The following is a 16,287-nucleotide window of genomic DNA, read 5'->3' as shown; positions in this document are numbered from 1 at the left end:
TTTAAATTATTGTGGAAAACAGCTCAGTGGCTACATGCCTGAAGTGAGCATGTCCAAAAATGTTTCAACTCTCATCTCAAGAAAGTCAGGTACAGCAAAATTTCCACTCCTCCTCTATGATTTGGATGCCTCCTGATTTTTTTTTCTGGAATCTGCAGATAGACTCCATTTAAAAAAAAACAAAAACAAAAACAAAACAACACAAAAACCCCTCCAAAACAGAAACAAACAAAGAACACCAAACAAACAAAAAACAAAGGAAAACCAAAACACCAATTCCAAACTTTCATTCATTGCTCTCTGCAATAAAAAAAACCTACCAATTTTAATAGAAGTAGAAAGGCCAATTCTGAGAACTTTTGAAAGTATCGTCCTTGGTTGTTTTTTAATTCCCCCTGGCCCACATGCCTCTTTGTCACATCCCTATAGAGTCAAAGGGCAGAGCAAGCATCATCATGAGGGAATGCAGTTTCTGCTGAACTTCTTCCTTTTCCTCACAAGCAAGCATAAAAAAGAAAAGGTGGCCCTAAGACTTTCAGCACAAGGAGGGTAGGGTACTTTTTGCTTCCTCTGCAACTTTAACTGAGCTAGTTTTCCTCCTTGTCCTCAAGGACACTTTAAAATAGGTGATGAGCTTGAAGAGAAACAAAACCTAACTCAAGAAGAACACAATAAATTCCAAGTTCAAAATCTTGCAGACTGAATTATTCAAAATGTTCAAAGATAAGCAATTCCAAAATGAAGAGACTCTCTCTGTCTAATCTATCACATAGCACCTCCATGCTTGGAGTAGTCTTAGCACAGTAACTGATCTTATAACTTGTAGGTCATTGGATACTGGCAGCAATCTTACACTGATTTTTATCAGGGATTTGTGTGGAGACCATATGGTCTTGTGGCTCCAAGTGGAACAGAAAGCCAGCCCTAACCTTTAACTGGCCTGCTGTTGCTCCATGTTATTCAAACACAATTAAGGATGCTATAAAAAGAGCCTGAAAAGATCAGTTAGTTGCAGCTATTCAGTTTATGCAGGATTCATTATGCTGAGCAAATCCTGTGAAGACTCTTAAGGTGTACATCGCCCAGCAGAATGGGCACAAAGGGAGACAGTCAAATGTTGTGAGAAGTCAAAAGAAAGTTCAAAGCTGCACAAGGCAGGCAAACTGCATGCACTAGCACAGGACGCAAACAAGGTTTCAGTTGTCATGCTGCTGGCAGGGAGTGAGTCATCACTCCCCCCTCAAGTTTAGTATTGCAAGGAGAAAGTAATTTTAATCCAGGAATACAAATTTAGGAAAAGGACAAGGAGGGTACTTGGCAAGCTTACTTTATGTGAGATGACTCCAGTGATTTCAGGCTTCAAGCCCCTGTGCAAAGCCCCCGTGACTGGAGGGACAAGTGAAGGTGGTGATGAGAAGAATGGCAGTTTCGGGTAAACAGAGGGTAATGTGCCAGATGTGGAGGGTGCTTGGTTATGGTGGGAGCCCCTCTGGAGATGTGGGGGAATGAAATCGTCTAGAGTTGGAAAAGTCAAGGGTGAGCCAGGAGAAACAATCTCAGGGAATACGGAGCCTTGCCCGAAAGGAACCAGAGGCGGTGGTGGAGTGCTGGAGCTGCCTTCTTGCTGTCTGTCTGGATTAACCTGGAGGAGGGGGACTACTATAACTCCAGGCTGAGCTGAGGTGGTGGCAGTGGCATCCTGTAGGAAACAAGGTGTTGTTATGCATTGGGGGAGATTGTTACTTTAGTCTAATGCAGCCATATTGTGTCATGCAAGGAATGTACCCAAAATGATACAAAGCCCCATCAGATCTTCTTTCCTTAAGGAGACATACTTCTTCAGGCTTGCAGCCCTGGCCTCTATGAACACAATGATTTTTCCACGAAAATCTTTATTCCCCCTCACCACCCCTCTTCTCCAGTTCTGTGTAGTGAGGCTAAATCAAACCAAAGAACAGCTCAGCATTCACCATCACTTGAGAAGCTCTAACCATTACACATTACAGAGTTTGCTTCTTTTACATCTCCCTAAAATAGAAAGAGCCTCACCAGCCCAACCCAATTCCCTACAAACACCATACACACACACGAACACACAGATCAACGTTGAGGGGACACATATGGGGTGTTAAATATTATCAAGTAAAAGACCACAAGATTCAGGGTGGCACAAGTGCTGAGAAATTAAGGTAGGAGGGGAATAAAGCATTAAGGGAAAACATTGTAATGAACTAAAGAACTGTTTGCTCGGCTGAAAGAAAACAAGGTTATGGAGAAAACATGTACCATGCTGCGTCCCATTGCCTTGTATGGCGGCTGTCGCTGCTGGGTAAGGTAAGGCTCTTTTCTCATCCTGTCCTCTGTGGCAGCTGTGCTCTGGGGCTCTAGCACTCTGTCCCTCACAGCTGGCGGAGGTGACGGCTGAGTCCGGGAGGGCTGGCCTGCACCATAACTAACTGCGTCTTTGCTGAGGACAATGTAAAAGTACGGCCTGGGAGGAATAGGAGGAGGAGGAGCAGCAGGAAGAGACTTTTCAGTGTCTGTTACAGAGGAAACAATGTTGGTGGCTGGTGCCTGAGTGAGCTCAGCGCCCAAACTGGTGCTGGCTGCCGGGTCATGTGTGGTGCCAGCGGAATTTGGAGATGTGCCTGAGCAAGTGCTGTTAGATAAACAAGCTACATATAGTTTGCTGACCTTTTTATCCGCCTTCGTCTCATGACTGGAATTCGTTCCAGCCTTACTACTGGGATCTACCCTGTCAGGGTTGCGTTGTATGGATGCTGCACCCGACGAGGAGTGACTTTCCAAGAGTGGCTGCCCAGCATGCACCTCATCTTTGGGGCCTGAGGAGGGAGAAGGCCCTGCTGGCAAGCCTTGCTTCCCACTGGGGATGGCCCCATAGGGGGTAGGTGAGGACAAGTAACAGCGTGCACTGGTGCTTGGTGATGCACGCTGGGTGTAGGGCTTGGGTGCATTCAGGTACACACAGTCCATGATGGGCACTGGCAACAGGTTGGTCGCCCTAGTGTCAGTGCGAGGACGCCATGCAAAGCTTTCCTCTTTGGGAAGAGGAGGACGGGGAGGAGCAAGGGCCTGATCAGGCAGAGTCAAGAAGGTAGGAAGGAGAGAGGAAGCAGCATCAAATGAAAGGAAAAAGGAAGGAAAAAAAATTACATTCTCAGAATGAATTTGATCATTAGACTTGGGTTAAGCAGGTTTTAATACAGCAAGAATAAAAAGCAAATATAGTATCTGGAAGGCCAGTGTAGAACTCATTCACACTCATCCTCTCCCACATTCTTTCTTAGCACAGCTCACTGCAGCACACAAACTTAACCCAGTCCTCAAGTCCCTGCTTACATAGTTCTCTATCTCTGCACTCAATAATTCTCACTACTGTATTGTTCCAAGAGGCCTGCACAGCAACACCCACCATGCTCCTGGGAAAGCCTCAGTCAAGATTTAACATCATGGCTCACTAAATTCAGTCTCATGCTTGTGTAACTAAACATTTCCCAGCACTGGGGACATTTGAACTGCAAAGCCAAATTCAGAGTTCCAGGCCATCTCTGCATGTTAAGTGCACTGCTGAAAAATGAACATTGCCAAGTTTCACCAATGCTAATGAAAGCACTCCTGAGAGTACTGTAGCCTACCACAGCTGGCTAAGTAAAAAGTCAGCATTTCTTCATTCTAAAGGCCAGCTCTTCAATTCTCTTGAGGATTTTTCCATCCTGAAAATGCTTTCAGGAACATCAAAATAATTAAAGTTTCTTGAGGAAATGAGATCATCAGAATTTGCCTCCAGAATCAAGATCACCAAGAGAGAAGTCCTTCTTCTAATAAATAATAAGAAAAGCTTTACTGGTTTTGGTACTTGTCAGCCTATAGCTTGCTAACTCCAAATCATCTGCCTACTGCAACTCCAATTACAGTGAATTTTTTCTGAAAGCCAACCTTTTTTGAGATAAAATAACAATACAAAGGTTTCACTTTATTTATAGTTTTTCCAGTAGCTGAAAATTATGATCGACTGGAAAGAAAAGCAGCAGCTCCCCAGATTTTTATAAATTAACCCTTTGGAGACTGTGAAAGCAGGTTTTACAAACACCCTGTTGTCATATATTTATGGGCAAAGACTGCCTAAACCACTGCTAAAAATGTCAAAACTAGAGACTGAAGATGTCTTAACAGCTTGCAACATTCAAATCTGGAAAGAGACATCCTTTAAAAGTCATCCACATATGACAAGTACCTATTCTTGTTACATGGATATAGATGCAGAAAGTTTCATAAAATTACATCTGCTGTTCCAAAATCTGTTCTCATGCTGCCTCTCTCACCCTTCCCTGAAACACAGGGAGTGGAGAAGTGGGTTAGGTTAGTGATGTTCTAAAGGGCTTCTGTCTCTGAACAGTTCATTCCTTTTGGAATTTCTTCTATTTTAGCTCAGTTTGAACAGTAGTTCTTGAGACTTCTGTAACAAGTATTACGTGCACTAGTGCTCTCTCTGTTCACCACTAAGATCAGGAAAGGACAACAAGACAGCTCTAAGTATTGAGCAGAAATGGGTCTCTCTTTAGGGTGCTGCTCCTTCCCACACCTTCATTGGAGCTGTTCCTTCTTCCACTTTCACCTAGGTAGTGTTGCTAAAGGGACTCTTATGATGGGAGCAGTCACACTGATAGGGAACTAGACTTTAAAGGGACTCTGTTTCACACAAGAATTCTGTTTCTACTGAAGAGTCTCCTTACCAGGCAGACTGAGCACCCAAAAAAAAAAAAAAAAGGATGACATTGCACTTCTCTTAGCAGACTGACTTCAACAATTTACCTTCAGGTACAAATAATCCTTCCCTTGCTGGCTTCTATCAGTAACAGGGTTAAAATTGAAAGGCATTTCCCCAATATTTTATTTTTAATGCAGGGTGCAACTCTAATTTCAGCCTGCTGCAATTTCTAGGAATAAACCATTATAAAACACAAAATAATTACAGATGATTACTTCACCTTTTTTTGTTGCAAATAGTGTTGCTGTCCTCCTTCATCCACGCAGGAAACACTGTGGTGTGTCTGAATGCATGAGCTCCACAACACTTTGCTGACATTGGTGTTGCCCCCATTTTAAAGGTAGAAAAAGCTGAGGCACAACAACTTACCCATCTGCAGCCAAGTTTGGAGCTCAACCCAGGACTCCTGATCACGAATCCAGTGCTTGAACCCAGATGATCACCCTCAGGGTGAGAGAAGAAAGGCTTACCTGTGGCTTGCTGTCTGAAGAAAGGTTCGGACGCACACTCCTATAGCCCTTGGCAGCCAGAGAAGATGGCTGGGCATCCCCATTGGCATCGGTGTTAGACGACGACCTCCAGTCATCTGCGAGGGGAAAGAAAACTCACATCACAGATTCCCTCCAGTTGCAGGATAAGTGAAAGGAGGGGACTCTTTTCTTCCTTTCCCCCCTCTTTCTTCTTTTTCCCCCAGGCAACAAGAAATAATTCCAATAAAGCAATGGAAGTAACAACAGAAGCAGCCAATGTTTATACCTGTTTCTGAGTTTTCTGGCTCCAGACCTAAGTGTTTCACAGGAAGGAGGGACAGAGGAGGTGGGGGTGGAGGATAGGCACAGAGGAAAAGAAAGGGGAAAAAAATAAACCATTACATTTCCAGAAAACATGTACCAATCGAAGTTTAAGAGTCAAGCTACTTCATTTCACACATAAAATGCTTTCTGACAGGGCTGCGTAATTACCATAGAGACCAGCCCTAAACATGATGTCCTCCTTGTTTCTGACCTTTGTAAACACAAGGCAATTCATTCAGAGCAATGAAGAAACAATTGTTCATTGACATTCTTATTTCAGAGGCAAAAAGGCTGCCCAGCTAGCTACTTTCTAAAGCTGCAGCTTGACATCCAGACACCACAAATTAGTGGCAATGTAGGGACCCTGTATTCAGATTATGAAGACATATCTATCCTTAACAATATCACTATATGTGGTTGACATAAAGGATTACCAACAAATAGATCACGTTTTGCAGACTAAGTGCATGAAGGGAGTTATAATATATTATTTTACAACCCAGTCCCTGCAGCTACATGCAGTGGTCTCATCACCTATTTACCCACTTCCAACTGGGCTCCTCCCCATTCTGTACCCATTTTGCTGTTTAAGTTATATGCATGAAGCTCTCCCAGCTCCAAAGTACATTTCATAAAGCAACTGAGAGAATAAGCAAAAGAAGTACTAATGAACTGATTTCCATAGTAATGGGCCCATTGCCATTCAAGCTGCTGGAAATTTATGAAGCCATCAACAGAAAGGAGAGAGGCAACAGCAGGGGGTAGGAGTGAAGAAACAGGGAAAGGCAAGCATAAAAAGAGGGCAGGTCACGGGTGGAGCAGAACAGGAGAAGACAGAGCAGAAAGTGACACATTAGGGCTAGAATTAATGGAACTGCCCTTTCTCCAACAATACAGTCAGAAACGAGGCATACTTTGCTTTCAAGAGCACGTTTTACCTCCTCCCCTTTAAAAGCATCTTGCCTTTGGGAGTTCATCCTCTTTGCCAGACCCACGACACTGGCCAGGTTTGTTATGCTTTGCCTGTCTCCCACAATTAAGTAATTACACGTCTGCTATTGAAAGGGGGCAGAGCTCTGTGGCTATGCTGTCTGTCTGGGGGGACGCTATCCCGCTTCCCTGACAACCCAGCTGAACGCTGCAGTGGCAGCAGCACCACTCAGATTCTTTCTGTTCCACCTCATGCCTGGCATAAAAGGAGGTGACACAGCCTGCCCCTGGGGGTGCTAGGGCTGGGAGGGGAAGGAAGAAAAGACCTGAGAGTTTTTTTGTGCTCCTGACAAACTTTAGTCAATGACTGAGTGGTCATGAAACCTGCACTAGGAGTCAGTCTCTCTATTGGTCTGGTCCTTGCAAGAGGTTTCCAACCATGCTATGCAATTCTCAGCTTTAAATCAGAAAGTAAGCCCAAGACTGTGGACTGACTGGTCTTGAGGTTACTGTGAGTAAGAGATTTCAGTTAACCTTCCACCACTTACTTTCAGGTTGCTCAGCATCCTGAGGACATGGTGAAGTGATATTCCGACTCCCTTCAGAGGATGGAGTTGCCCGGAGGGTTACAGCTCCTTTTCCACTGCAGACCTTTGTGGGATCCATTTCTACAGGAAATGCACATGCACAGAAAAAAAAACATAGAAAGGGATGATGCAAAGCTACCAGGATCCACTGGAGCTCTAGAGTAATTTTAGCATGGTTGGCTCCAGGTGAATCAATCTAGTAATGTTTGTGCAGATGAAGATTAGCTCTGTAAAGCACTGAGAAATCAAAGCAATTTTATATTCATGTAATTGATGAATGTAGCAGTTAAGTTCTGAGTCGGTGCAACAGGGCTAAGAAAGGAAGGGGGAAAAAAGAGTTTTTGAGCCAAAGGTCACAGGTCTATTTGCTTTATTTATTCTACTTTGTACAGAGATACTGTGCTAGCAAGGCACACACTTTGTTTGTCAAAGCTTAAAAATGCCTTTTGAGAAGGACTGAAAGAGGAAGTATTGACCACTGGAAGATAAAATCTTGTAACTACGCTGAATATGATCTAAAGGCAAGGCACTCTAGCCACCTCCCTGCCATCTCCCCATTTCATTGCAGTGGTTCACCTTCTGACACAGGAACCAAACCCCAGAAAGTAAGAGGAGATTAAACACATGCCTATTCAGATCAACCCAGCATCCTTGCTGAGCCACAGTTCAGCACAGCTTCTGTGCAGGCTTACCTTTGTGTATTTCAGTCCATGATATGGGTTTTCTCCTCCTGTCATCCTATTAAGTAATAGCAAACCAGTACTTCAAAGCTACATCTCTTTCTCCCCCTACTTAAAATCTTTCTGGAGAGTTGGTGCCTTTAAGATACCTCTGGAAATAAAAGTCTGAAAAGTGTCTTGTTTCTCTAGGCTACTTGCACGGACCTCCTCTTCTCCTGCACTATTAGTGACCCTGCAGCTGCCATCAGACCTCACTTACCTACACAGAAGTACCAGCCCTACCATGGTACAGGGAGAATGAAGAGGTACTGAGTGCATGCTGCATTACACAAGTGACAATATAATAATTTTTATTTTTACAGGTCGTGGATCACACTATCTCTGCATGGGGAAGGATGTGACTCCAGGAAGTGCTGTTACAACAAAAATGATGCCTTCAGACAGGACAGAGGAGGCAAAGGCTGTTGCTTATTGTCCAGACAACACAGTAGTGCAGATCAGTATTCCTTGGCTGACTTCAGCAAGGTAATGCCTCACCAAATTCACACCAGTACAATGCCTACAGACCATGGTAACACTTTGGCTAAGGTTGCAAACCATGCAAACCACAGCCAGTGGGGCCACAATATGGGGAAACATCAAGATGCCAGACAGAAAGCAGCAGTAAGAGGAGAAACTCAATGAATGCCTAACTCCTGGCTCTCACTGAAAGCCTTCTGTGCTGGAATCTCCACTGTTGGAGGGAGCCCTTACATGGGTTACCAATGCTTCAGGGATTTCACAAAAAGCATGGTTTCAGATCCACACTTAGAACTATAAAAAGGATGGATTAAGTAAGAAATCAGAGGATACTTTTCTATAGTTCAGCCTTAGCTAACTGAGGCAGCCTCTGTGAGGGGAAAGACTATCCACCCAGACATATCAAAAGCTGTTTCATCCTTAAATATACCACAGCTGATCACAGCTTCAGGTCACCCACACTCCTGGTGAAACAGAAGCTGACTTCTCTGACTGATTTTTGCATGATTCAGGTAGGGTCAGGATTCCTTTTTCCCAAGAGTGCAATCCTGGCTATCATTCCCATCCACGCAGCACAGAACAGAGCCCAAAGACTCTATGGAGTCACTTTCAAACCACAGATGAAAGATTTAAGCTCAGAGACTCCAGTTTTAAGAGTGCAGTAACTGTAAAGCATGGACGTGATGCTGGGAATCATTGGGCCTCATATCAGCATCCACAAAGAGTGCAGGGTGGCTGTCCTCCTACAACCCTATGCCTACACTTACAGGCACTGGAGAGAAATGGAAACAGAGCTCAACATCTATGACATGTCAAAACAATTTCTTCATCATATTGGAGGAAAATCAAATTTGGGAATCAATGCTTTTTTTTTTTAATTTTCCACACAACAGATTAAACCTGCATACCAAACCGAAATAGTAAGAGTCAGGAAAAAAAATGCACTGAACTAAAAAAAAAAATTAAAATGCTTTGAAAATATTTGAAAATAAAATCTTGCCAAACTATCTCACCTTGGGAGATGAAAACAAATGTCTAGAATGATGAATTCCCTCACAAATGATAGAAAACAAGAATCTGAATCTCTCAGGATAGAAATCCAGCAGCTAGTAATAAACAGGACATTAGCACTGTACTAGTCCAAAAAAGCACATGTGTGACAGATTAGGAAAGACAAGCAGTATCACCTACACTAGTCTGACTGTCCAAACCCAGTGAAGTACAAGCATAATCTTGTACTTCTAGTGGGGAAGCATGCACTGGGGAAGAGGGTGACAGACAGTATCACATCCTTACTTATTCACATGTGGATTAAATTCAGTGCATGTCCAGAAAAACAAAACCATACCACCAATGTTGAACTATGCTTGAACCATTTATTTTCATAAAGACCAAAGATATGCAGGAAACATTCTTTGGTACTTCAGGAGTTTGGTTCAAAATGAGTCTATAATAATAATAAGAACAATATTTTTCATAATCGAGTATTAGTAGAAGAGCTTACAATGTTCCCAGATTCAAGCAGACACAATCATGTCTGCAGAAGAGCAGTGTAATTGAGAACTCTGTATTGTGCCATCAAGAGCTAACTGCATTACCTACCAAAGAAATCTGCAGCTCTGGGAGGAGTGAGAGGAGCATGAAGCTGAGAATTAGCCAAAGCACATGGGTGAAGCAGAGACAATGACAGAGAGACAAGAGAAACAATGATGGCTAACTAAGGCATGGCAGGGGAGGAAAGAAGAAGATACCTGTAGGCAGCACTAGGTGAGGAGAACTGTTCACTTTCTTCACAGGGATTATTTTAACGGCAGAAATAGAACGTGTACATAAAGGGACGTCAACAGCTGCAAACACAAAAGTGTAAATGGCACATCCAAAAAGGAAAGAACAGAGTTTGGGAAGCATGCCACAAAATTTTCTAACGTACTTGGAGACACAATAGCAGGAAATTTAAAATACAAAAGCAGTCTAGAGAGCAATGATGCAACTGTTAAAAATATCCCTTCATTTGCCCTAATTCAGGATATGTCTGTTTTATGCAGCATACAGAACTGATTACTGAATGGACTAATGCTGACTGCCACTATGCTGCAGGCAAAAAAGAATCTGGAAGCATTAGTTTTTAGAAGCCATCAAAAAATTTAGTGTAATAATTTAACTGAGGTACACTACATGCAAAAATAAAAATGTTAAGTGAAACATTAATATGGTTCAGTAAAAACAAAATGGAAAAAATCAAGTACTGAAAGGTTGAGAGAAAAACATTAAATCAGTTACATTACATGAATTCTGAATTTCATGGCTCATTTTTTACAAGTTCAACAATAGAAGGTAGTGAAATAATCTTGAAAAAGGTCTCATGCTAAAGGGTAGCATCCATATAGCTATTTCAGAACAAAAAATCCATCTGTATAAACAGGAAGAGATTTCTACCTCACTTTATCAGCTAGCACACTAACTATACTATATGTGGGAACACTGGGGAAAGCCATATATAGCACTACACAAAACTCTAGCAATTGTTACAAAACTGCTCAAATCAACAGGTACAAAGTGGGGTCACTGTGAAAAAGGCAGAACTATTCAGAGGTGAAGCTCAACAGGAGCTGCCAAGATAAACACCTTGTATATCATGACCCTACCAGCATAATTTGAATAGTGTTCTTGATTTCTGCAGAGCCAGGATTTTCTTCTATAAAACCTGTTTCCTGTATGTATTAGCTGGAAAATTATAGATGTCTCATCACATTCCATGCCATCTCTCTCATGCCTGTAAAATCAGGAGTAAGAGGAACCACATTTCTGACACTTTACAGACTAACACTGAGCACTGGGCCAGCTTGAGGGTGACACTGACATCAGGGTGGTGTGCACACCCCCTCTTGTGGCAGATCTTTCTGATACCCAGCAAAACTGGAAAGCACAGATTTCACTACCTAGAAAAGGAGTGAACAAAAGCCTGGCCAAAGAGCCTTGACAGATTTTTTTCAAAACTCATTAAAAAATCATTAGTTTTTAATTTGATAGGATTGTTTAATTTTTTTTTTTAAGAAAGAGGAACCCAAATCAAACCCTGTTTTCCATACTTCTTCCTGAACAGAGACCTTATGAATACAACAGATCCCAAATCAAACAGCCTGTGGCTTATGAAACAATCCGATTCTGTTCTGCTTTGAAACAGACTGAATTCATCCATCCACAATGCAGTCAAAATACTAACCACTAGAAAAAGGCATCAAAGGAAAAGAAAGGAAATTAAACTGACAGAAAAATCAACCCATACCCACATACTTCCGCCCTGCCACAACAGACATGGCCATTCTACAACACTGAAAGCTATAAAGCATACCTGCTGATGTTAACATGAAAACTGGTTTGTTTAGATTTTTTTTCATCACTTAAATGGTTGGTTCCTGCCCTTTAAGCCCAGACTCAAACCTGCACCTCTGATGTTAACACAGTTCACACACAGGCACCACAAACCCATGCTGTCTCAACTCACTAAGATACCGACTCGCCGGTGCTCATGAGTACCACAAGCAGTGTACAGCTTTCCTCAAAACAGCACTACAAATACACAAAGAGGCAAGTCCAGCCTGCCACTTTAAAGAGACAAAGAACACTTGTTGAGCTAAGAAATGCTGCTGCTACTAGCATGGTGCAGTACAAGGCTTTTCTTGTGTCAGTCGCCAAGTGAACTAAATTTGGAAGCCCCCACTGTAATGAATTTCTGGGAAAATCAAGCACATCACCAGCTGACATGCAGGAGGAGCTCTGGAGGTGTCTCTGGAGATTTTAACCCACCTTTTTCTTGTCCATTGCTGCTCAGCCCATTGACAACCGTTTTTGCAATTTCTTCATGTTCTGAAAGACAAATGCAGAAGTGGTTTGCAATAAAGATTTTTGCAAGTCTACAAGGTCTTCAGCGACATGAATAAAACTGGCTCTTGTAAATTCAGGGAAACACAGGAGAGAGTGCTAGAAGGAAACTCCAAGGGTCATCTAAAGCCCTATTTCTGAACCATGAATGAAACAAATCTACCTGTCACTCCTGACAAATGTTTGCCTAACGAGTTCTTATTTCCAGCACCACCCTAATGCAACCTGTTCCAGTGCTTCCCAGCTTGTAAACTTATCAGTGCTTACACTGAATTCCCAGGTCATGTTTTTCTGGACTCTCTTCAAATAGCTCACATTTTTTTCAAAATGTTGTGCCAAAACCAGGACATGATACCCCCGTTGAGACTTGCTAAGATGCTAAAATTAAGTGGGAATATCATTCTACAGATCTTACATATGGCACTTCAAGTCTGGCATCTGCTTTATTTTTCACTCTGATTTAGCCTGTTACCCAGACAAGCCCAGAAGTTTTCCTCTTCCCAACCAGCTCCCATTTCCTGGTCCCTTGATTTTCTTTAAACAGCTAATTTTCCCTATCCAAGTGTCAAATTATGTTTTCATCTCTACTAAAATATATCAAATTCAGATATTTTTTCAAGGTTATCAGTAATTTTGAATTGTATGTTCCACACTGAAATAAGCTAAAAGGGCCTACATCCAGTTCAAGAAGCTTCTAGCTACTTTTTTGGCCAAAATTCAAACAATGAACAGTGAATGATTGCATCAGAAACAGACAGGAATATTAGTAGTAATAAAAAGGAAAGCCAATGAGTGCAAGAAGAAAGTAACACAGACTTACCAGAGCTCATTGTGGCAGAGGGACTTGCCTTTTTCACTTCTGGATTTTGTTTATGTCTGTTTAAAGTGAAAGGCAGAATGATTACATTATGTGTCACATCTGCCCAGACAGCACTGGACACAATACTGAACATTCACCACAAGAGTCAAGGTGAAGTAAAGTAAAAAAAAATTTACTTTCAAATGCAAAGTGGATTCATATTAAGCACCAGATATATATTTTTGCTGATAATTATCAGAAATTAAAGATTATTTCTACAAAATATAAGCACTGCTTCCAGACTTTAAGTCTAATCTTCATATGAAATTGAAAGATAGTAATTTAAGTCTAAGAGTCTGTAAAGGGCAAAGTGCAAGTCTGACTAATTTCTAATATGTAAAATGTGTACCACCTTTTAAGAGATTTTTCAAAAATCAAAGTGACACTAAAAGCTTTAAACTAAAGCTCTCAAATTAGAGCTTTCCTCTATTTCAAGGCAATCTGCTGCTCATATCAAAGCTAGTCTCTCCTTTGAAAGATGTAACAACACAGAAGAGTTGCACTTGTTAAAATACATGTTATAACTTCTGCAGCAATCACTTCCAGCTGTGCAATGCTGCTTATATTTTCAGGACCAGACTCCAGTAGGTGAAACCTGAAAGGTGGAAGCTTTAATTCTCCTGGTACCAAAGGCAGTGAAATTGCCAGCCCAAGAGAAAAAATACCAGGTGGAGATCAGAAGAAAAAGTAAATTTTCATGCTGATGCCAGTCTGTGGAGGACAATTGTGAGGCCTATCTGTCCTCACTCCTGTGGGGACTTGACACAGGTTTCAATCTCATGTTGGTTTGAATAGCCAAAGAGCAGTTCTACAAAAAAAGGGGCGTGTGTGACAAGATCTCTCAAGTCTCTAAAGGTCCTAGGCTAAATTAAAAGTCTTTAATTTTGTGTTCCAATCTCCACCTCTCCCCCTATCAAAAAGTTAGCCCCAATGAAAATGAGATCAAGTGTAGCTTCAGATGATTAATTAATGGCTTTCATGACATAAACAGAAACATGCATCTGAAATCAGAAAATCATGCAAAACCAAGAACCCCAATCTGAGAAGTATAGGAAAAATTGCTTGGGGAAACAAGGAACTAGACAATAAAGTTGGAAATACTTTTTCTTTTACATGAACTGGAGGCAGCAGTGGAACACTGAAAGAGGTAAAAACTCCCTTCAGGGAATTGAATGTGTTCTCCTGCCTCAAGCATCTCCTTTCTTAATCACCATTTGCTCCATGCCAGTCAGAATATAATGAGCATGTTCAACAGACACCCAAAAGGAAAGAAAACCCAGCAAGCAAGTATAATAACAGATGAGTCTATAAAATGAGACAATATCTGGGTTCCCCAGCAAGCCACCCTAAGAACAGCTGCCAACACTTAATTGTTTAAATGTTTCCTTCACTAAAATATCCACATAAGATACACACTGTGGGTTCGTGAAAGCTCAGCAGGATTCAGCCTAGCAGCAAGCTGATCCCAGGAAAATCCAATGTAAAGTGAGGGGTGCAGTATAAAATCAGTCAACAACAAAAACTGAATCCAACTTGATAGGCTGGCTGCCTGATTTTGCCTGTCCATTTCTTTGTTTCTACCATTTCATATTAGAAGCGAGTCCTGAAACAATAATGGCTGACACAGCCTGAAAATGTAGATGAACATACTTAATAATAATGGTCCTTCTGATCTCCATACATTTCCATTCCAGAAAGATGCCTTAGTTCAAGCAAATCAAAAAGAAGCAGCCTAAAATTAGTTATTCAGCTTAAGGAGATTTGTGGCAGTATCACGCTCTTCTACACATAGAAAAATATTACATATTAAACTCACTGGGATAAATATCAGTCCTTCCCCAGGGTCAGGAGAAAACCACAAGAAGGGGCAATACTGGAGTAAATCTCAACTCAGCTTTAGGATCAACCTCCCTCTGAAGCTGAGGAGGTCACTGATACCCAGATGTTTTAACTCAGCACTGGCTCTCCCCATGGGTTTCATGCAAGTCAACACAGAATTTCTTCCATTCCAACCATCCCCAAGAGGTTGCAGTGCTTTCCTTTGGTATACAAGATTAAAAAGGAATGTGAAAAAATAATTCATATATTACCTTTTCAGGAGAGGAAAGAGGATTTACTGGCTGTAATGTCTGGGCAAAGGCAGGGTCCACTGCTACTGCAATGCCAGAGCAACACTTCCCCTCCCAGTATCTGATGTGATGACTTTTAAAAAGTCTCATTTGTTTGGTAACAGTGGCATCACAACTACCATAAAATTCTGACTTCAGTAATGTCTTTTTTAATTGAAGTCTTGACATAGCTTACAATGTGAAGCACTGACCTTCACTGTGTTAAGAAAAGCATTTAGGAAAGAATTCACACCAAAAAGAAGTATAATTATTTAGCATTAATAGATTAAATTACTTTTTACAAACAAGTGATTTAAGGATAAAAGTAAAGTGATAATTAAAGAAGATTGCTAAAATTAAATGGAAGATGTACACAAACTCATTAGATCTAGATTGGATCTGGAAAAATTACTTTTCCACATATTCTCACACTTACTAGCAATTATGGAATTCAATTAAAATAACAAGCATCCAGTGTTCACTTACTGTGAAACTAATCAGCTTCCTTCAAGCACTCAAACACATGCTTAGTGCAAGTTCCCATGCACAGAATGGATTCAGCATGCTCAGGGTGAGAGCAACCAACCCTGAGTCCCTGTGTTGGTCTAACTCCAGAAACTCCATTTAAAAGCTGATCTTGATCAACTGAGAATCTGCACACAGATCTGCTGCATGTAAGTAGAAACAACCCCTGTTTAGATTGCCAAAATTATGGTGCATGCTTGGAGTTGTGAACATGCCTTGGCACCTTATTACATCAGGGCTACAGAGTTATTCTGTCTTCCATATCCTTGACCCAAACCACATACTGAAGTCCTATTAGGCCTGTCTCAGTCCTAAGGCTGCTCTTGGGATCAGATGGACAGTACAGCCAAGTATTGGCTGTAACAGCTGGGAAGGCACATGCTGTGAGCCTGTGTGCTACAGACATTCAGATGGTGCATCCTCAGGCAGATTTGTCCCTGCCAGCTTGGGCAGACAGGAAACAGGTGGGTCTGGAACCATTCACTGCTCCCAGTTGCCCTCAAGAACTTTCTGCAGACATGGCCAAGCCATTTTTGTAGAAACACACAGTATGCACAGCAGCACTTCAGAAGGGAGCATTTCAAAGAGAACCAAGAATGAGGTCCCTCATGCCA

General features: G+C 41.7%; 1 protein-coding gene across 45 annotated transcripts in view; it reads right to left on the bottom strand.

Annotated features, from left to right (window-relative positions):
* LOC306805227 (sorbin and SH3 domain-containing protein 1-like) overlaps window positions 1-16,287 on the bottom strand; it is a 121,880-nt gene that overhangs the window by 52,465 nt on the left and 53,128 nt on the right. For 26 of the 45 annotated variants that reach the window (XM_079312785.1, XM_079312786.1, XM_079312744.1 and 23 more), the window contains 8 exons: window positions 13,002-13,057; window positions 12,107-12,166; window positions 10,051-10,146; window positions 7,062-7,181; window positions 5,546-5,572; window positions 5,260-5,375; window positions 2,287-3,093; window positions 1,328-1,699 (listed from right to left, as the gene is read on the bottom strand). In XM_079312785.1, the coding sequence (XP_079168911.1) occupies window positions 1,328-1,699; window positions 2,287-3,093; window positions 5,260-5,375; window positions 5,546-5,572; window positions 7,062-7,181; window positions 10,051-10,146; window positions 12,107-12,166; window positions 13,002-13,011 (1,608 nt within the window). In that variant the 5' untranslated portion in view covers window positions 13,012-13,057. Of the gene's footprint in view, window positions 1-1,327; window positions 1,700-2,286; window positions 3,094-5,259; window positions 5,376-5,545; window positions 5,573-7,061; window positions 7,182-10,050; window positions 10,147-11,804; window positions 11,905-12,106; window positions 12,167-13,001; window positions 13,058-16,287 lie in introns of all 45 variants that reach the window. The other 19 variants (XM_079312763.1, XM_079312774.1, XM_079312780.1 and 16 more) reach the window with 9 other exon arrangements.

This window comes from Erithacus rubecula (genome assembly GCF_903797595.1).
Source record: "Erithacus rubecula genome assembly, chromosome: 9".
In the NCBI taxonomy this organism is placed as follows: domain Eukaryota; kingdom Metazoa; phylum Chordata; class Aves; order Passeriformes; family Muscicapidae; genus Erithacus; species Erithacus rubecula.
Note: the sequence above shows the minus strand (reverse complement) of the source record. Positions and strands in the feature narration are given on the sequence as shown.